Raw genomic sequence first — 21,804 nt, 5'->3', positions numbered from 1 at the left:
GGAGAATACGCATTGGCACGAGCGTGCAGCCTTCGAAATACGCGTGCGATTGACTTTACTCTTATGTAAATTCATCCTGAATAGCCAGTCAGCATCATTTTCGTATTCGACACGACCAAGGCTATCCGACCTGAGCTGAAGTACACCCCCAATCGGCGAAAGAGAGACAGACGGTTACAACCGGGTTCTCGCACGCGTTCTGCGTGTAGGCCTACGCGAGGACCATACATTCTGGAATAAATTCATTGTGCGTACTAAGCGTCAAAAACTCCGCGTCAAGAACGCATATACCTGCGCGCCTATGTGGTGAGCTGGTAACCAAAAGGACCATCAATTTCATTTACAAACACGCCCTCTTTTGTTCCGCTCGGAGCGGAGAGTGAAGGAATTACGCGCACACAGCCCATGGAGTCGAGGTTGCAAAAAACCTTATGCTGCGGCTGTGTGAGCGCCTTCTATAGGCACCAGCACCAATTTAATAGTGAGAAGCAAATACTTTCCGTTTCAAATGCCTCGCATAATTATAAGCGCTTGTAAGCTGGACTAAGTTATACGCTGGCTTTCCTGAAGCGTTCCCCAAATCTACAGCTCAAAGAGAAACGATAACACCTTTAAACAACGTGTACTTTAGGGCCTTCAAAGTTTCCGTAGGCCCCGAATTTTTTCGTAGACCGTAGGTATAGTGCCTCTTTTGCCTATTGGAAAATCCAGCCCTGGGTATGCCCCCATCCACACAGTCTGCAGCCGTGATACCGCTGGTTTCTTATAGAGCCAGGTCTATCTCCCGCCCTCATTATGTAAGAAATCTTCAGCGGGATGAGTCCCTGCATTCCACCCCGAAGGTATGTACGAAAGTTGTCTCATCCAATGCGAGGAGAAGTGGTATTGTGGCTGGTGTCGATGACCCCTCGTAGACGAAAAAGGAGGCCACGTTTAACGATGTGCCTCATTGTTATGCTTGGGACGCATAAAGTACGTATTGTACAATTTCTGAGCATGCAAGTGTGTATTTGCCTGCAACTGGGGACCCCCTATTGTTCCTCTTTTGTTTGTACTTTAACTTTTTTACAGGACCACCCATATGTTTTGTACACAGTTGTCAATCGGGGACCCTCTGTCAATCGGGGACCCTATTGTCCTCTATTGTTCAAGGTCCCAATTGAATGCAGAAACAAACTCATTATGACGCAAGTAGATCTATGTGTTCTTTTCCGTCTACCGACTTATCCGCGGCCTGAGATATAAACAGCAGCATTTTGTGGTGCTGGTCTCAAACAGGTCGCACATCACGGTTTGATCGGTTTGCTAATTGACAATGTGTCTGTGAGGAAATTAATTCTCGTGATTCAACTTTCACTTACAAAAACGTTCGCGTCTCGCATTACCCAACGAGAGTATCACAAAGAGCGGAACGCCGATGAAGAATCGTCGAAGGAGGATTTGGTCAATATTTACGCTGGACGACCTGGAGTGAATGTGTTCAATGTGACTGCTGGCATCATGGATAAAAAGCAGTCACCCGGACACCTTTTATGAATGTTGGTTACGTGTGCGGTTAATGCTATTTGAAGCTTTGCGCGTGCGGTGAAATAACCCATCCATCAGAAATAGCAGTCAGAGCCTGAACACTGTAGGCCTACCTTTACATAAAAGAGAATTCAGTGCTAGTGGACCAGTGGTATGGGTGGCATCAACGAAGGCAGGTCTTGCTACTACACAGATGATCTGTTAACACTAACTTGGCTATCGACTGAACCAAAAGGAGAAATTACAACAGTCCATGTCTAATCCTAGTTCGTCGATTATAGAGTAGAACGAAACTGCGATTGCATCGGGACACGGACCACACTATGGAATACTCAGAAGACGGCGAGGCGACAGTGAAACCAAGTCGAGGACTTCCGGAACAAACGAACCTCAGTGACGAGGGAGCGCAGTCGGCGGCAGCCGAGGATGGGGATGTGCCCAACAAATGGAGGCGGAAGAACACCATTTGGCGCATGGAGCGGAAGAGCGAGCACCTCTTCCACCAGTTTGTGGAGAACACCACCCTCCACGGCGTCAAGTATGTGACCAACCCCGTCCACAGCAAAAAACGACGGTAGGTTTCAAAGCAAAATGGAGGTAAATTGCAGGATTACTAGTTATTGAAATAATAGTCTGAGGATATTTTTAATCAATCTTGTTTAAAGACGAATTTACAACTCGTTTTCCCCTTTGAAATTTTATTAAATTCATAGCCAATAAAGGACACGTTCTTCGCACTACAAATTTTATTACCCTCTGAATCCCAGAAGCTTTAATTCAATGGCTTGTCTAGAATGTTTGGTAAAATAATCATAAACACGTTTATTCTTTAGTCTATTATTTTACTTTTTTTGGAATTATTTTTGTCCTTTGATTTGTATTATACTGCTCATTGTGAGAATAATAATGCCTCAGAATTCTGCTGTTCTCTGAATTCGATTGCGACTCTGCGTTGGGATTCTTCTACACATCATAAAATGTTTAAACGTCAGAGAAAAATAGACCCTACATTGAACTGTTAACGGATAGCTATCCTTAACTGTTCCAAATCCCAAATATTTCAATATGATTTTACATACACCTTAGAGGCTTTTTCTTGGCACCAGCATGTTTGAAACGCCGAAAACTCGGTTTGGTCAAACTAACTAACGAAAACTGTGCCAAAAAAATCGCTTTTGCAGCAGTCGCATGACATGAATCGGTTCTCTTCTGTTTCTGCGCACTCAATCACAGCGTTAGGGGGGTACTATCTGTCGCCGTTTTCTCAATTACCAAGTTAATGTTCGCCTTTTAATTTCCGGCTTATGATGTCAGAACGATGAATTGGCGTCCAGCATTGCTCGCGTGTAATTTAATTATGTTCTCATATTTTAGAGCTCGCCAGATAATGTCAATCCCTGTACAAGCGTGAGCCACCGAGGGGGTTACATGGCGTCCAACCCCTAAACCGCCTGCATGACGATAAATTTCAGATCGCTTTTAATACAATGTATACAGGGGGCTATCGTACAAGGGTTTCGTACGGCGGACTGGCAGCCTCGCATTGACCGTTCATTTAAATCAGTTTGTGCCCCAGGGGCGAGGGCCTCCTTTCTGAAAATCTTGGATCCGCCCCTGCATCTATGTACAAATCGCAACAGAATGTTTATTACTTCAAAATGACCAACAAGCCGAATTGTAACCACTGCATTCGATGGCTACATGCTGCTTCAAAAAGCCTTACCACCAACACAGTGCAACATTTTGCATCTAATTGCATCTTCATTTAAAAAAAGTAACAGACTCTCGTGTATTCTGATTTCTTCTTGAAATTGATCTTTTCTGTCGTTATCTTGCTTTGAATAATTCCATGCACGAGGACGAAAAAAAAATAAGATAAATTAATGCAGGAACCTTTCCATGCAGTTGATAATGTTAAGACACATCAAAGAGAACTTATAACATGACACATAACATGACACATTTCCGTGTGTGGAAAACGTAATTTTCATTGGCACTCTAGTATCGTCCGTGGAAGAAAGAAGAAATTAAGATAATTCCGGCCATTTTCACCCCGTTACCACAATAGCACTGTTTCAATCAACTAGGAGTCGAGTCTCCAAGTTAATTGATATTCGTTTTCAGTGTGCATGGCGTTTGTTTAAATATTGCGACAAATGTGAAACATGTAAAAATGAACATGAACATTTTTTTTCTGGCTTAATTTCAACTTGACCTTGTTGCAATAATGCTAAACGTGACTGATAGAGAAAGGACTCGGTCGCAACAATGCAGAAAGCCGCGCGCCAATTAATCAAGGGATCCATTTTTTTCTGTATCACACTAGAATACATGCTTGAAAACAATTACGTGAGATGTGATCACAAATCCATTAGTCACTCTTACTGCGAATTTTTTCTTCGTGGTTGAGCACCAATGCCGTGTTAATATATCTGGCTGCATTTCTCTGTTCAAAATGACATCCCAGCACGAAGCCTGCCCATGCATTTACAATAATCGTACATCAATTACTATTCCCTTTCTGTTATATGAGCGATGCTTTTAAGTTGAAACAGCGGGGCTACGCCCACACGCAGTGAAGCCTTGAAAAAAGTGCGCTTGAGCTTATCGGCGACGTGATGGGATGTTTGACAGGGCATGTCATTTGTATAGTCTTAGAATTGTTTAGTCTTAGTGTTAACCATCTTCAGTGAAATCAGTATAAACTTGGGTACTGGGTCAAGTAAAAGAACCCTATTATACGCGAACCATCGTTGCGGAATTTAAACATGGCGACTATCTCCTCGTTAATAACACTCGTCTTTGTAAACTCTCTGCGGGTACAATAATTGTAGAATGTAGATGCCTTGAGTAAGAATACTTGTTGGATGCCTTGGTTGTGTTTGTCGTTGTGAAATAATGATGTGATTAATCAAACTGTCCTGCAATAGTCTTAGTAATATACGACTGTTATTTAACAGTTATTGTCAAGACATTTATAATGAGAAATCCCAAATTCATCAAATTGCTCATTTGTGCGCTGCATATTAAGAAATGTGAAACACGCTGAACTTAAAGGTACTGAACATTTTCAGCAAGTCAGAAACATTCATTCTTTGTTACTTATAATGAACCTTGCATTTTGCTTTGTTGTTTTTTAATTGTAAAAGTTATAAAAATCCTATTGTTGGAACGAAATCCTGCCCAGAGACGGCGGTAATGGGGTGGGGGTGAGTTGATAACTACGCCGAATTTCGAGGCGATGTAATGTGACTAAGGAGATGGATGTATTACGTGGTGTAAACATCGTTGATGCAAGTTACATCAACCCGTTTCTTCTTGTGCATTTGAATAAAAATGACGAAGGAAAACAAATCTACTGCTTACAGCAACTGCCCTGCCTCCTGAGCTCCTGAGGTTATAAGGCTCGACGGGAAATGCATGTACAAAATTTAACGACGTCTGCTTTTGAGTGTGCGTTTGATGCAAAATGCAGTACATGTACACCGATGACCGTCCTTCATCAAATTAACTACCGTCGAGGTGGAGGTGTGTACCTCAACGCTAAAAGCTTTCGTCAGATCGTCGGTCCCGCATACAATCTGCTCGTTACAGAAGGTTTAGAATAATATCGGATTTTTTTTTGGGGGGGCGGACCCTGCGCTCTTCTGTGCCCTACTGGAGAACTTGCCATACGCGGCGTTTCTCCATATCCGTGTGCGTAAAAAGTTTGCCGTTACGTTATGAATGACTCGTAATTTCACAGTGATGTTGCAGAATCGATGTGTTAGTTATCGGTACCGCGTACGGCATGACTCCAGGCTTTTTGCGTGTTTTGCAGTACTTGCTTAAAGTATTTCCTGGTGGCGATATTTCATGATGACAGCAAGGAAGACCTCAGTGTCCAGACAATAATTGTAAATAACGTCAGCAAGTTAAACGTACAATAGGCCTATTACCTGTTGTACGCTGTGCTTATGAATAAGTGAAAAGAAAGTGGAATGTAGGGGTGAAAATCTTGCGTTTTGTAGCACGAGGGAACAATAATTGTGTACAACTTAACGAGTGTAGATTTTATTGAAACAAAAATGAAAGAAGACCTTCAAGTGCAAACTAAAATGATCGAAAATACCTAAAAACACTTTAAAAGATTCTTTTTCACAAATAGCTTCTAGGCTACCCCTTGAAAATTGAAGTACAGGCCTATAGATCAAATATTTTACGCATTACACACATGACATAATACATGCCTCTAACGAAAAGAATTATCGTGAATTGGACCACTTTAGCTTTGTCAAAGAAATTTTTGTCAATAATTCACTACTTTGAGATTTGAGCTGACAACATTGAATATTGACACTTGCATTCGGACCGTTTTCAATGGTTTTCGTAGAGCTATTTGGATGGTGTTATTTATGACGATGGTCGTGATCGTCTCATGCGCGATCGTTTCTCACTTCAACGAGTACTTTGCATACGCCACCAAGACAGTCATCAGCTACACGACACCCAACCAAACCGCCTTCCCGAGCGTTGTGCTGTGCAATTGTAACAGGTTCCGGGTATCCGCCCTCAACGGCAGCCAGTGGGAAGAGCTACTGCCGATGGTGGTCAACAAGGGCGACGATCGCAGCGAGCAGATCGAAAAGCTTCGATCGGGCGAGTTCCCGCTCAACGTGAGCGACGAGGAAGAGCGGCGGATTAAGGGCGCCAACTACCGCAAACTGGGCTTGGCGTTGTCGCACGAGTTCGAGGACATGCTATTGGACTGTCGGTGGGCCGGGAGGCAGCGCTGCTCCGCGGCCAACTTCAGCCAGGTGTGGACCGACTTCGGGGTGTGCTACGTCTTCAACGCAGAGGATGGCCCGGGGGCCGGGGAAGAAGGCTTAATGGCGGACAACACTGGATTGGACGGCGGGCTGTGGCTACGCCTGAACGTCGAGCAATCAGAACACACCTCCACAAACACACACGGAAGCTGTTTCATGGTAATCCATCGTTTGTATTACGTTTCTCTTAAAAAAAGGGAAAAAAATTGCCTGAAATTACATACCTCATTGTTAATAGAAAAGGCATGCCTCTTCTGATATGCAATACTTATCTGACTTTCAATCACCGCATTGAAAGTGTTTGACTCACAATGTATCAACATGAACTAGCCCAGGTTGGAAGCCAGTCTTCATTAGCCTACATTACGACGTAACGTAATAAGGTCCAGGAGTCCACCTGGGCTTCAACATGAGCGTCCATTTGCAAGTAGTTTTACAGTTCATAGTGGGCATGCTCGGATGGTATGAGTGTGAATGGGGGCGGGGAGGCACACAAGATCGCTCGGGTTGGACCTAGTGCTCATTTGTGTGTAGTCGACGTATCTCACTAGAGAATGGTGACGTTATTGATGTTGCCAAAAACACGCGCAGTTTCTGTTCTCTTGTTCAGGTTGCGATCCAGCCTCGTGGAGAGATTTCTTTCGTGCGCGAGGTAGGACGGACGGTTCGCTCAGGCTATCATTCAGTTATTGGCCTGAAGAAACACGGGGTAAGCGGATGTTGCACTCTTGTATATATAGGCCTACCTGTCTATTTACCCAAATCATGCAGTTATAAGAATGTTTTAATTAAATTCGTTGGAAAGTGTGTCCGTGTTTTGACACTGTGCGAACCACTGGATGCTGTACAACATAATGCTCACGAATACATATCGAAGAATCACAAATATGACATTTTTGAGAGCTTCCATACAGATACTTCAATTTTTAATACAGGAAAAAATAGTGGCCATCATAGCAGGAAAAGTAGCAAGACACAGACGGGTGTAAAACAATGTTTACACTGCAAAAACGACCGTCAACGGGTATCAATGCCGACTCACTCAACGATCAACAGAGAATATAATTAAATTACAAGAAGAAATAAGACCAAATGGCCATTGCATTTCTCATTAGAACAGGTGCTACATGCAGTTGAAGCTGTTTCGCTCACAGATATTTTGTCTGATTGACAGAGAACGAGCCTGGAATCTCCGTACGACACAAACTGCCGTAAAGACGGCCTGAAATATTTTAACAATTACTCCATTGGTGCGTGTCGTATGGAGTGCCTAACGGACATGGCTATGGAGAAATGTGGATGCATAGCACCTTTCATGCCAGGTAAGAAAAGCATAAAGAATCTGGCAAGTTCAAACTATATAACTTAACCAGGATGAAAAATGTTGGTAAGAAATTTGCCGTTATACACTTGAGAGGCCAACAGAAACAATGCATGATATGAAGTCTAGAAAAGGGTCTGATCTCTCTTCGGCGCAGTCTTATTCTGCGTACCGATGGCTGGTACGATTATGGCTGACCGTCAAAACAAAAGCAAAAGAATAATTCACTTAGTGTTAGAAAATCTCACAAGCTATGCAAACCGTAACACTCGATAATAAACACTACTGCTAAATACTATGTGAAGGAAATATTGGCCAACATTGGTACAAGCATTGGCCAAGCACAAAAAATAGTATACCTAGGCTATCATGACTTTTTATGAGTGCATTAACGCTTACTATTGTGAAACATTCATTATTTGTTTTTACACGATATCTGCATAAATAGGAGAAACAAAATGTCCTCGCGTATTAACGTCCGCCATTTGCGACACAGGTTTGTGTCCGAAGCGCCACCGGTATGGGTTCTACCGTGTAATGTTAGACTGGTTTCCGCCCCTACATTACTTCCCTCTTACTCGTCGGGAAGGAAAAGCATGAGATAGGGCGGGAACCAGCCAAATGAAATGAGGTTCTATTTAACAGGTACCGTTGAATAGAACGAATAATTCAATGACGTGATCAACAATTCCCCAATCAGATGACAGGGATTTATGCATGTATTCTATGATACGTTGCTGGCAACCACACTTCTGCACTAACACACACTTCAAAGGGTATTTGAGGTTGGGCTTCTGGGTATGCCTATAGCAATGTCACAGCAATCCGTTAGAACCCGGAGGACTGTTATTGTTTAATTATATAACAACATATGCTTATTTGGCAGAGTCTTCCGGCTTTCCATACTGTGATCTTGTGACGTTGATCACATGCGCCACTCATGAAGTAGGTAAGCAGATCATAGGCTTCAACTTGTACATGTGCAATGCTTATAGCACCATCGCAATCATTTTCACCGTGTAAGAGTTTTGTTTGTCATGAGGTCAAGTGGCATTTTAACTCAATTATATGAAGATTCCTCATCAACTGCATGTATACTTCTGATTGGCCAGACCAACTTCTCACAAAACTCAAAATGTGCTTGTTTCTTTCTCCCGGTATGCCCAGACAAGACCGTTTCCCTCTGAACTTTAATCCTTGCGGTGTTATTCCAGGAAAACTTACAATATACCAAAGTTTTCATTTTTTTGGACAGGTTTACCGTATTGCCCTTGCAGCACGCCGTGCAGTGAGGTCTTGTATGACGAACGAGTAAGCTATTCTCAGGCACCATCCATAAGCGTCAAGGATGAAGTGCAACAAATGTTTAACTGGTCGAGAGAGCAAGTGTTGTAAGTACTCTGATTTCATTCGATCCTTCCTCAGAAATACGGTTGCGAAAGTTGGAAAGTATCCACTCAAATACTGCAGCAATATTTACTACCCCATTGCTTGGTCAGGTTCCTTCACGAACCATCGTTCTGTATCAAACGCCTTTACACAGGAGACAATTTCAATCAATCCGACATTAGCACTTCGAACACTTTTTTTAAAAAATAAGAAAAACTTCATCGAGTGCATTCTATATCCTTAGAGACCGCTCATTATGCTTACAATACTTACGAACGTGAATTTGTGACGTCAGGTCAAATATTAGCGCTGTGAATTAAAAAATGCTGAACAGGGGGAGCGGGTTAGCGGTAATTTCTTCGCTTTGCACCAATGAGGCCCGAGTTCGAGTCCCGGCTTGGCCCAGGCTTTAAGTGCATTTGGTTTCAAGTCCATACTCGCTCTCGCAGGTTTTCTCCGGGTACCCCGGTTTCCTCCTGCCTCTAAAACTGGATCTTCTTCCTAACTCCGTGATGTGATGCTGATTAATAAAGGTTAAAAATAAATGGCGCAAACAGTCTGAGTAGCTGAAAGCGCCATTAAAACAAATTAACAAAAATAACAAAGGATGAACATTTCTATACGCAAAGCAAGTCTATAAAGGCTTCGAAACACCCAGTTTGCTTCGCTTGCCTGAAGTATGAATCGTCCTTAAGACAGGATGTTATGTAAGCACACATTACCCACTGCACTCTCGGTGGAGTAGATAAGTGATTATACTTACTGCATTACCACCAATCTCTGAAATCAGACTGCATTTCGACTGACGCACTTGGTTTGAGTGTGCAGTGATAACATGACTTTATTTTGCTCCATTATTTTTCTCGTACGAAGAGAGAACATCCTGGAAGTATCGATTTTCTTCGAGGACCTTCGGGAGAAGTGGACAAAACAAGAAGTTGCCTATGGTCTTACAGCTCTTATGAGTAAGAGTCAATGCCTATAATGTCGAATACACATTGTCATAAAACCCTTTGTGATTTGCAATCGTTGCTCACCAACATTCGGAATCCAAGTACGTGGATCAAGACGAATGCTCGTCATCATCCGTAAACTTCCTAACCATTCATATAGCATTTGGCATAATGTAACTTAAACATTTTATAACAGTCACTGTACATTTTGCTGTAATGTGCCACTTTTACAGTGGAAAAAGCAATTTAATATATCCCTCGTAATATTCACTCTGAACCCTGGGCCAGATTGACCTGGAATGTGGGTCCGACCCGCTTCTAGGTCAAAAGGTACCCTTTTCTGGGTCGCGTTGACACTTTCCAGGGTCATTTTAACCAAGAGAGGATCATTCTTGACGCAGAGACATGTCAGGTCCAACGGGACCCGCATTCCAGATCATCATGACCCGGGAGGTTTTAATGTATTAACACACTTGTATACAGCACACAGTTAGGTTATTTATCAACTGAATCATGGTTATAGCAGGCATGTTTTCATACACGCATGTGACATCTTGACCTCTCTACTTTGACAAAGGCGTATTAATTAAATAGAGGTGTTTGCTTGAGGTTCATTTATCTCACATGCCCTCCTCTACGTCACAGGTTCGATAGGAGGAGAGTTGGGACTCTGCCTTGGCGGTAGTATCATCACCGTCTTCGAGTTCGCCGACTTCCTCCTGACCAGAGAAGCTCTTCACTGGCGACTGTTCACGAAGAAACTCAGCCGCTTCAGCCAACGAAAGCAACGAAATCATCCAGTTTGATGCCATTTCACAACTCAAACCTTTTTGCCCATTTGCCCTCAAGTTTTTGCTCGCCGGTAAACCTTTACCATTCTTTCGTGGAAAACGTGTGAACAACTGTGTATGTTTATTTCGAGAATTTACTGCCGCTTTTTTGACTCAGTTTCCCGATTTGTTTCTTCAGTTGATCGCTTTGATCTGGATCCGTTAAATTGATTTGCATAAAATTATTGTGGCAGTTATGCTGGTGCATAGCAACATTGACATGGATAGATCGTGAACGGTCGAAACACCCGAACTCCAGCCTGTTCAAAGTAAACGATAAGAGACAATGGGTCAAGATAACGAATTAGTTGGAAGTGGAACATTTCAGGGCTCGGTAACAGCGTGGCCATTTTCCATTTTGCGTGGAATCACCCAAGAGAAATTGAAATGCTAGTTATTGCTTCGAGGACCAAGTGCGGGTGTTGTGTGAGGAAAGTTTTAAATTATGTTTGAACTATCAACGACAAACACGATTTGACACCGTAAACGCACTTGAAGTAAGGGTAGGACGTGAGGCCTATATGCTCCACTTGTGTTCCGAGCTCAGAATCGGACAAGACAAAGATTTTATCACAATACTTGTAACAATGAATGATTAATGGAATACTCTCTTACAAAATGAAGCCTACCACGATGAACCCACAAACTGAACCACTTTAACACAACATGCTCCACATTTCACGACACGCCTCCTCTGAGTACCGGAAATGTGAACTTTCAAGACGCCTGGTGACGTCACTGTGACTTCCGTCAAGCTTGAGCAGAATATACACAGGCTCGCAATGCTTCAAATGTCAAGTTCTCCACCGACAAGCGTCTCAAAGTCTCCCAATGCTTTTGATCCAAGGAACACTGTATAACAGAGCTAAGAACATGGGGTTTAACTGGACACCCACTTGTTTCCACCTGCCCGTACTTTTGGTTATAGATGCCTTGTTTGTAACCCTGTGGAGACTGGAAATTCATTTCTATAGTATACCTGGTGGAAGAGGGGGCATCCAGTCACGATCTGGCCAACCAGGTTGGTCTCCACTGCGTTGGTTCTGTTGCACCAGCCACTCTGTTAGGGGCTGGAAATACTCCACGAGAGCTGCTCCATCGAACTGTCTTTGACCTGTAGCTACGTTCATGGCTTCGTGCCACGGCTTGCTGATACCAAGCCTCATCACAGCACTACCAAACAATAGATTTAATTTCCAATGGTTCAGTGAAAAAAACAACAACTAGACAATGCTTAAAGAAATTGAGAGACTGAAAGACAAAACTAGGCTAATAAATTTAACAGTAGATAAATGCTTGAAAAGGGAACTATTGAGACACAAGCGTCTAAATGATGTCCTCTGTTCAAGATTGATATAGCATCTTAACCCATTGCGAAAAAGTTCATATTAACATGAGGCACACCTTACCTCAAAACGTCACCGGCTTGTGTCGAGTTGTAAATGTCGCATTTGTGGAGGGGGCCAACGTGCCCAGAGAGTCTGCATAACGATTGGTACAGCTGGAACTGTACAATATAAGCCAGAAAGTATCTGTCGGCAAAAGTAAAACAAATCGAATATGGGCCTTTAATTACAAGTGCTTCAATCAAATTATTGATAATTTGGCACTGCAATATCGAGTGTCAGCCCACAGGTAGTTCTTCTGCGGCCATTTTTTGATTACCACCGGTCGATTTTGCTCGGTACCGATGAAATGATTTATGCACAGGCAATGACATAATTTATTCATGACTGTATGCGTACCGCATTATTGAAGGGCTCGGTTGTTGCATTCAGAAATATTCAGTATAGAGCTATAGCACATGCCGTAATAGATACATTTCCCGAGTAGGCAAACAGTGGGCTGAGCTCGATACTAGTTTTGATAACACGAACAGTATATTCTTCGTTACTCTCTAAAGCCCAGAGTCACCTTGTGTAGCTGACATCGGCACTGACATGGTAGATCGATGCAGGGTCGAGATCGGTTTCGTCTCTGCGTAAAGGTGGCGTGATGCCCTGATACTGTTTTCTACAAGAAAAAAACAACAACACAATCATTGCTGTTAGTGACGAAGAATAGGCTTTGTCGACTTTCAAGCCCAGTATTTTACAGTGGCTTAAATAAAAGTTGATGAAAGTCAAACGAAATGAACTTGCCAGGCGGCAGTGGTATTCAGAATATTAAGTCTTATTCTACTTTAATCTAATTACCTTAATTGCCACCATATTGTATTGTACTGGTCATCTGGTATAGAGCCATTAAACACGGCCCATCGCCACTTATCAACGATGATAGAAAAAGGCAGAAACGCAATTTTCTCGAGAGCCATTCCCATCAAGAAATTCAGTTCAGCTTCTGAGAAACGGAACAAAGAGGAAATACATGTGAAATGCTTGAAGTGATGAAAGTCCTGTAATTATATGAAGGTATGAGCAAGTTGAATTTCAATTCTGTAAAAGTAGGCCATTCGCTAGTGTTTGGTGCTTGAAATATCTCATGAGTTTTATGCATAGCCGCTGAAACTTGGACGGATGTTTTGTTGTTTTGTTTAAATGGCGCGTTCAGCTACTCAGATTATTTGCGCCAACTTGGACGGATGGCCGGTAAGGCGCTTGAATAGACCTGTGTTCTGACGACTTCACAGTTGATTTACATGTACACTTTCCTATGGAGCCAGTTGGGGCCCACTGTCCACTGAGCACCATATGAAAGCACTCACGTAAACAAAGTGTGGTGACACAGGCCCGTAGGCTGGGGGGTTCGGGGGGGTTCGAATGAACACCTCCTCCCGCCAGCTTCCGAGTTCCGCTCGTTGTTGTTGTTTTTGTTTTTTTAATAAATTTATAATTTTAATATAGGCCTGCCGTAATTTTCGGAATGTAAGCCGCGGTTTATACATTGATTCTCAGGCGGAAAATATCTCTGCGGTTTATAATGAACTGCAGGCGGTTAATACAGCAATATTTAAAGAATGAATTCAGTCACTGAACGCCGCTCCATGCCTCAGCGCAGCCTAACCCGGACCGCCGCCCCGGCCAGCCAGCCGCGTACCAGCGGCGCGGCGCAGCGGTCCGGGCGGAGGGACAAGGCAGTCATGTTTTCATCGGTTGCCGTTTACATTGGCTACGGTTGAAAAATGGTCCTAAGTGCCCGAGAAAGTTGTGGGTTGCCACTTGGAAAATGGCTGCAATCAGACTTCGGAAAAATCACTTTTTGGGGGTGAATTTGTTTTGTGGGAATAATTAAAAATGTAATTGGTTAACCCACAAAAAATTGAAAAGAAATTGAAAGATTAGTGACCAGACAAGAATTTCATTTGTGTTTCAGAAATCTCAGGGATGTTGGTGTGCATGTTATTAGGCCCTGAACAGTGCTGATTTTACACTGTTTTAATGGCGCTTGAATTAGTGGACTGTAACCGTAAATGCCCTGTAAGTACTGTTCAAACCTCACATATTAATTGTGTGGTTTGCCTGTTCGTTTTTGGCTTTTATGGTTGTGCACTGGTCTTAAAAACAGCTGCATGGCCCCACCCAGCGAGGACTCAGAACACTAATCCAGCCCACTTAAATTGGTAATTTTGAGGACTCGAGAAAGTTTAGGCTGACACTCGTTCGCGCGCTGCTTCACGTTACAATTGAAGAACGCGCACCGGAAAGTGGCGCGGACCCTATGGGCACTTGGAATTTTCGCTTATAACGTTTGTGTATGGAGCAATAATTTATCTCCAATCTCACAAAAGGTGAAATTTAATCAAACTCCAAATGTTTTGATTCCTAAATGTCGATTTCATGTACCCGCTACATAGTTCCAATGACATATTAATTTGGTCCGATTTTTTTCCGAAGTGCAAAATGAAATGCGCTCCAAAATATATTTTTATAAAACCATTTTTAGTTAGGTGAGCGGAGGTAATAATGATTTACTAGAATGTATCCCTTTTTAGAACTTCTGAATTTTTTTGTGGGATTTTCTGAGATTTTTTTAATAATATTGTTCATATCATTCGCTCGCTGTCACCCAGCGCCCGATTCAAAGTGCTGGGTGAAGAGCAAATTCATTACCACTACCAGGCTAATGTAGGCCTACAATACGCCGTGAACTTGAAAACTGACGTAGGGGCCCTATACAAGTCTTACATGCATCCCTCGGTTCGCGACAAACGTGACATGTTGCGTGCCAAGGCACATTATGATAGGCCTTTGTATAAACATATGTATTCACAATGCCAAAAGTTCCACCTTTGGGTTTGACGAACCCCCCCCCCGTCCCTGGTCAGGCAACGGGCCTGTGACATCAGTACAGAGGTGTATTGCCCATGATGGCTTTCTCAACGACATATACACCCACTGAAAAAAACCAAACAATTAACACATCCCTTTTGTCCTTGTACGATCTGAACCACCATGCAGAAAAATCCTGGAGTGCCAAGCGTAACGAATCGAGATTTTCTCCAGGCTGAGTGAGTCTGAGAGACGTCAGATCTCCTGACTCCTCATTCTCACCGTCATCTTCGATCAACTCGTCGAGAAGACCTATGGCATACAGGTGCTGTGGGGTGAAAGCAGAAATTGCTACGACGTCACCGATGGCTTCACCGAACGCTGGGCAAGGTGGTAGGCGGAACACGATGGGTAGTTCGCGGTACTGATTGAAGTACTGAACGTGACCCAACTCGTGGTGGACCGTCAAGAAATCGTCCATGTTCACATCAGCGCACATACTTATCCTGAGCGTAAAAAGAGACACGAAGTGCAATAAACATAGCGTCTGATCGAACGTTAAATAGCCATATTCTCCATCTACGCATGACACCAAAGTAATGAGAGATGGCTATTAATTTTGTGAACAACTATTCTTAAAAAGTAATAGTGTCTCTCGGTGGAAATGCAGGCAAGGTCTTTACAAAATCGGGTACTAACTTCATTTGGAGCAACTCTATAAGTTGGGTCTGAAGATAGCAACTCGTCACTGAAAATACGAACAAAATATGACGTGCTCAAGTCATCTATTTCATTATTTGGACACTATTTTTTCATGACGTCTTCCAGCTGAACTCTTACCGAAAATCCTTTTGATCATAGAAATCCCAAGCCAGCCCATGGCATATCACAGGCCTACCGTCCTTCGGTCTAGTGAGACGAGACTTGTTATAGAACACATCGGGTACCGGGAAAAGGCCCATTGAAGTGTAAAACTCGTCGGCAACCTCAACCATGCGACGAACAGTGTACCCCTGCGAGAAACAGACATAGGTCCTTCAATATTGGCTTACTAAAACACCACAGAGTACCATGGTAAGACCCATTTTCACACGGCCAAACGAAATCCTAAGCAATTGAACGAGTATCACTCTTAAGTTTGATTTATTCAAGTACATTTCACTGGAATTCGTCTCGTCCCTCGTTTTACCTAATGGGAGTGAAGTTTCTGTCTCTTGAATTTAATATATTATAGATGCAAACACGAACTTTTAAAAACCGGACATGCTCAAGTCAATGTATGGGCAATGGCGCCTTCAAATTCAACTCTTCGAAGAGTTCAGTTTGGAGACGCCAAATCAGAAAGGGCACAGGCCTTTGGGTCGGTGTCCTTGTGACCCCGTCCCGAGGTCAAGAATCTTCAAACCGCTGAGCACACCATGGGACATGCATGAACAGTAAAGACGAAAGTTTTAGAGTCGCTGGAAATAACTTTCCATTTAATCTAATAAACAGTCAACAATTCTCCAACTGTCGAGGTTTTCAAGACTGATAGTGTGGACATTTTCTGATTTACATATTTATTTTCGTTGGTGGTGTTTTCCGAGTGGTAGAGCTCAGCAGTGGGTGTGTTTGGGTGAGTGGACAGGGAGATACAGTAGAAGGCGGCAAACAGCGGTCAAGGTCTGTGCCTTATCGTGACCTTCCAAGTTAAAACTATTTCAGGACATAAACAGATGTTTTGGTGCTGACCGAGACTTTGACCAAAGCCATCGAGTCCACACCGCTAGACCATGAGGCCTTCAAATACTTGTACAATTTGTGCCCTTGTATGCTCCTGCAGAATGGCGAATTCTAGCGGGAGTAATGCCCTGACTGGCTCTAGACCCATAGGAACTGGGAACGTAGAATTCTGGTGATATGCATGCATAACTATGAACTGACGGCAGTACGATTAATGGGGGGGGGGTGCTTATATGGCTGATTACCTTGGCAACAAGAATGGAAGTAATGTCGATGGCCTGCTTCTCTGGGTATGGCTTGGCAATGTTGAGGAGGTTTGCCCATTCACTTGCCCACATATGCCCTGCATTTATTTGTGAAAATTGAAAATTACGCCATTTTTCACAGGTTGCTGAAAAATGACCGCAGCAGCTACAAAGCAGTGACTCCCACAGACCTTAATCAGGATGCTGCCATTTTGTCGATCCATTGGCAACACATACTGATAAAAGGAAACAGACTATATGTTTTCCGTCCAGCCTCAGCCAGTGCTTTGAATGCCACAAAAGCAAGATGGCTGTCCCATGACAGAGGTCCGTAAGCGCATGACTCGATCATTTTAAATGGGCCTTATTTAACCGGTTGCAACTTCTCAAGCGACCTCCATGCGATAGTTGCTTCATCACTGACAAAGTTCAAAATGTGATTTTTTTTGTAAACAATGCCGTATCCTCCCTTGACTCTTGATTGAAATAATAAAAAGCAGGCAGGGGGAACTATTGGAATTTGGCTAGGTTTAGGTCTTCATTTCTTGAAAATGCATGTTTGTGAGCACTTGATGACGACAACAGACAGAGCTGTAGCCCTTGAAGCCCGTTTCTCAAGGGCTTCTAATCCGTTGAAGAATTAACATGTGAAATACTACCTTCCCTACCAGGGGAGGTGGGGGAGGGGACTCAGCCTCCAAGAGGTTGTCATTTGATTTTTATTGTATTTTCTATTTTTTTCTGCCCTTTTGAATAACCCCCTGAAGATATCTTAAGTGTTAAACTACTAGCTTAGACATCCGAACCCCTGGGAGGGTTAGCAGGAACATATAATGAGCTATTTTGAGGGTCAATGTCGGTCCTGACCCCCACCCTCATAACAAATCTCGGAAACACCATGGAATAAATGCATGGCATAAGCTACAGTATGGAAGTATTCTCGTGAAGATATTCCTGTGGTTTTGCTTTCGGTTTAACAGTCCATACACAACATTTATAAACCCCACAGTCCGGTTCCGAGACCAAAACATCCCGACTACTGTTAGAGATCTATAGGTCTGGAAGCCACTCATCATCGGAAGTGTCTGAAATTTGACGAACCCATTTCGTTGATTGTCGGGTAGTGACGTCAATATTCGCAAATATTGGGCCAATAGAAAGTTGGCAGATTCCCTAAAATGCATTATAATGTAAAAGGTTCCTCACTTAGTATTAATTTGCTAAATATTATTTATTTTGTATTATTTTGTATACCGATCTCTACTTTTTGGGCAATGATGCTGTTTAAAAACTAATGTGCCACACTTCAAAAAAGAAGGGGGCGTCTACGAATACGTCATACGGTCGACAGCTACTTGCCGTCAATATCATTGATGCGGCAGAGAACCAGCTAACAATCATAGTTACCAAGTAAATGTGCCGGTATTGGTCCCCGAAGATTAATGAAATCTGGGCCGTAGACGTCGTACAGTTTCCTGCGTATGTAGGCGTGTAGGTTAGCGTAAAGAGGGCGGAGTTGCTTGTAGATGTTGTCAACTTGCTCCTCTAGGTTATCAACCTCGTACCAAGACCGCCACATTGCTCCCTTGTCCGGTTGATCTAATATGTAGAATATATTGTGAATTTATGTCAACGAATTTTTCACATATGCGATTGTTGGAAAACGTGCATCTTACTGATGACCTTGTGACGTGGTCCCGTCTTCATCTGGAAAACAACTTGACCTGGTCAGTCCACTCAGTTATCCGGCTTTGCTCTTTACTGATTGATAAACGTTATACAAGCAGCAGATGGGGGCTTTATGAAATGACTACAAGTCCGGCGACCAGTAAGTTCTTGGGAACTCACCATTATCATTTGCAGCCAAATTGCTGAGCGCCACGTATCTGGCAAAGTTGGGTCGAGTGCTCGGCCCGTTCGCGTCTCGCCAGCTTTTCCAGAGGTGCAGAAGCTCCGTGTAATCCCTGCTCGAAGCCATCAAATTTTCGGCATCTGTTAAAATGATATCGAAGCAATGAGAAATTCATTGCTTGGGTGAGTGAGCCAGTGGAAACCGTAAATACTGCACCATTTGTTTTCGGAGGGAACGTCTGGTTTACGGAAAACGTTTCAGGTAAAGCAATCAAAATAAGACGCAGATTATGATGTTGACTTTAATCCCGATGATTTGTACACAATAGGAAGACTATGTAAGACTTTACGATCACTAACTACAGGATTACAACAGTGGAGATGCAACAAAAATTGAATGAGATAGAAGTAAAAAATTCTGGTAAAGTTGCTTTCGACACACATTTAGCTTTAGCCTTTTGAAAAATTGACAGTTCTCTTTTTTCTGTAACAGAACTCTGGCTATATAATAAAATTGTTACCTGGTGTAAAAGGCATGCAAGAACCTGCAGTACTTCTTGGTCCGTTACATGCCTTGGCGTTGGAATACCTCGTTTTCATCTGAACTTTGAGATCCTTCAACTTTAATCAGAATCATGAAACAATCAAAATTTAAAGCAGGTACACAACGTGGCAAAGATACTTTTCACAACCGGTACCGCTATTCCATTTTACAGGGCGAACAATGCCTGCGGTACTGGAGGAGAAGGCATGTAGGCTATAGTCCTTCAGTTGGATTTTTCTTCTCCCGGCATCTACTGCAGGCATTGTTTTGTCCTTGTCTAGTGAGTGGTATTGTTATTATTCTTGATGCCAAATAAATAATAATAACAATAACAGTTCACTTCAAAATCACTAGCAATAGTCCTAGGAACGTGACACTGCAAAAACTGGGGTGTTAAATGTAACACCCGCGGTGTTATCAGAAGACTACACCAACACTTTTCACTGGTGTTAAAATTTTGGTCTCATTTGGTCTTACTTGTAACACCTTCTAGTGCACTGTATCTTTTATAGGTGTGCAAAGTAACATCATCGTTGTTAAAGTAACACCCTATGGTACGGTCATCTGATAACACCCAAAAGTGTTGATTTTAACACCCGAGTTTTTACAGTGTACATTTGCTTTTGAAACAAGCAATCAGCACTATTTTTATTTATTCAAAGTTATCAGATTTTTTTGTTACATTTGAAAATGTATGTAAAAGATCCCTATTTTTGCAGCATTTGCTAATTTCAAATGCAAAAAGAGGTATTTACATATTAAAAGCAGATCGTGGCTTTAATAGTAAAGAGGCCTTGTTTGTTTATGCATTGCCTTTCGTTTCTGAGTCGCCAAACAGATCCAATTATAATGGCAATACCTCTTGTAACTTGTCTTTATTCTGAAATGCGTTCTCTCCAACATTGACGATGATCTTCAAGAGCTGTCGCGTGATATTTGCGGGGAAGTTGGTGGTGTTAAACCTGGACGCGTTGATTCTGCCCTGCTTGCTGAATTCAGAGTACTGCAGACGGGCCTCCACCTGTTGGACATTAGGTGAAGCTTGACTATGGTTCTAGAACGTGTCCCACTGACAGCAATGTGTGATGTGGCAGCAATGATAACCCAAAACAAAGCTACGAGCATGAAACTGATAGTATTGATCGTAGTCTTTTGTTACAAAATAATTAATAGTCCTAACCCAGACGAATACAATGTAGATAGGCATCCAGTCGAAAACGTCCTAGAAGTCTCGCTCCAGATTTTAAACATCAACGAACATGGCAATGCGCTAATTTGAATGTGTGACAACTAAGACCCATAAGGCCCAACAAGTACATGATGTAGTTAAGGAACGGTGGAATGTTGTTGGTGACATTTCGACCAAAGGCATGCATATTTTTTTTGAAAAGATTGGCCTACAACTTATAAGAATTCATTGTGGGGTGCATCTGTCCACCCCATGATGCACTGTCCCCTATGACGTCGCCACAAGCAGTCAACGAACACGTGAATTTTTGATTAACTTTGAACCGCCGTGACCTAACAAGGGGGTGAACTACACAAACATGCACCGAGCTAGTTTTTTTGTCACCCGGACCTGACCTTAGCTTTCGTAAACCCTCCCCTGCCCGTCTCTCATTCGGCATGTTTAACCATTTCGTTCCACTTGTCGTCACTCTCTCGGGGGGCTCGCGTCGTCGATGATTAATGCTACGGGCAACCTCAACTTCTTTCATGGGAGCCAGAAATTTGACGTTCACAAAGGTTTTGCAACACCGCCGCTGGCATTTATGGCGACGAAAGATTACGAATGCATTCTTAAGGGAGGGGCATCATTAAAACCATAACCCTGGTGAAAAAAAACAATAATACTGAGTTGGAATCGATCCCAGTGTTTTCACAGACCTAAAAGGGTTTCATGAAGATGCTTAAAGTAAGGCAAACGTTGAAAGCCACATTACAGGGGAAAGTAAAGGGATGCAAGGTATAAAATCTCGGCTGTGTCCAAAGAAATCTTACCATCTCCTGTCGTGTAAACTCTGTCATGTTGTAGTTGTAATTCCAGATTTTTTGGACAAACCCGGGCCAGGTTTGGGCCGCCAATTTGTCGTAATACTGCAGGAAAGCCTCTGCCTCTACCACATCACTGCTCCTCGTTTGCCTCGCGTTGACCAGATAGGCTAGCTCGACTAGCAGAGCAGCAACCAGACTTATTCCTCTATACGAAAGCATCCCAAGCCTGGCAACCCCAACAGAGTCGTCGGGCCTCCAAATTCAAAATTCGGCAGCTTCGACGGTCCTCTCCAATCTAGATCAGGCGCCGAGGCTCGGGACAACCAACATGTAAAAAAACCCACCAACTGTAGCGCCTCCCGATCACGCGCGAAATCAGCTCCGATTGTGTGACGCCACCAACCAATCAAC

At 42.9% G+C, this 21,804-nt stretch overlaps 2 protein-coding genes across 2 annotated transcripts; one reads left to right on the top strand and one right to left on the bottom strand.

Annotated features, from left to right (window-relative positions):
* Nucleotides 1-1,254: 1,254 nt before the first annotated feature.
* Nucleotides 1,255-13,319, top strand: LOC110973302 (acid-sensing ion channel 1-like). Its single transcript, XM_022223996.2, has 8 exons — nt 1,255-2,101; nt 5,900-6,494; nt 6,946-7,044; nt 7,510-7,657; nt 8,543-8,605; nt 8,912-9,047; nt 9,919-10,010; nt 10,644-13,319. Exons 1-8 carry the CDS (start codon nt 1,851-1,853, stop codon nt 10,802-10,804), a joined length of 1,545 nt encoding a protein of 514 aa, XP_022079688.2. The 5' UTR covers nt 1,255-1,850; the 3' UTR covers nt 10,805-13,319.
* Nucleotides 7,229-21,802, bottom strand: LOC110973283 (angiotensin-converting enzyme-like). The gene is made up of 13 exons (XM_022223975.2): nt 21,400-21,802; nt 20,258-20,419; nt 19,376-19,475; nt 18,852-18,995; nt 18,411-18,602; nt 17,004-17,101; nt 15,877-16,049; nt 15,319-15,542; nt 13,024-13,168; nt 12,743-12,841; nt 12,238-12,360; nt 11,808-12,001; nt 7,229-11,088 (listed from the first exon to the last, which is right to left on the bottom strand). The coding sequence occupies exons 1-13, from the start codon at nt 21,610-21,612 to the stop codon at nt 10,991-10,993; spliced, it is 1,965 nt and encodes a 654-aa protein (XP_022079667.2). The 5' UTR covers nt 21,613-21,802; the 3' UTR covers nt 7,229-10,990.
* Between the last annotated feature and the right edge of the window lie 2 nt (nt 21,803-21,804).

Source organism: Acanthaster planci, linkage group LG02 (genome assembly GCF_054643075.1).
Source record: "Acanthaster planci isolate LZ-2023a linkage group LG02, COTS_SCS, whole genome shotgun sequence".
NCBI lineage: Eukaryota > Metazoa > Echinodermata > Asteroidea > Valvatida > Acanthasteridae > Acanthaster > Acanthaster planci.
This window is presented reverse-complemented; position numbering and strand designations above follow the sequence as displayed.

Coding starts and splice junctions, on each gene's coding strand:
- LOC110973302 (XM_022223996.2), top strand. CDS start 1,851: ATGGAATACTCAGAAGACGGCGAGGCGACAGTGAAACCAAGTCGAGGA. Junction 7,045..7,509: donor TTGGCCTGAAGAAACACGGG/GTAAGCGGATGT, acceptor TCTGATTGACAG/AGAACGAGCCTGGAATCTCC. Junction 9,048..9,918: donor TGGTCGAGAGAGCAAGTGTT/GTAAGTACTCTG, acceptor TCTCGTACGAAG/AGAGAACATCCTGGAAGTAT.
- LOC110973283 (XM_022223975.2), bottom strand. CDS start 21,612: ATGCTTTCGTATAGAGGAATAAGTCTGGTTGCTGCTCTGCTAGTCGAG. Junction 17,102..18,410: donor AATACCGGCACATTTACTTG/GTAACTATGATT, acceptor AAATAAATGCAG/GGCATATGTGGGCAAGTGAA. Junction 15,543..15,876: donor TATGATCAAAAGGATTTTCG/GTAAGAGTTCAG, acceptor TTTTACGCTCAG/GATAAGTATGTGCGCTGATG.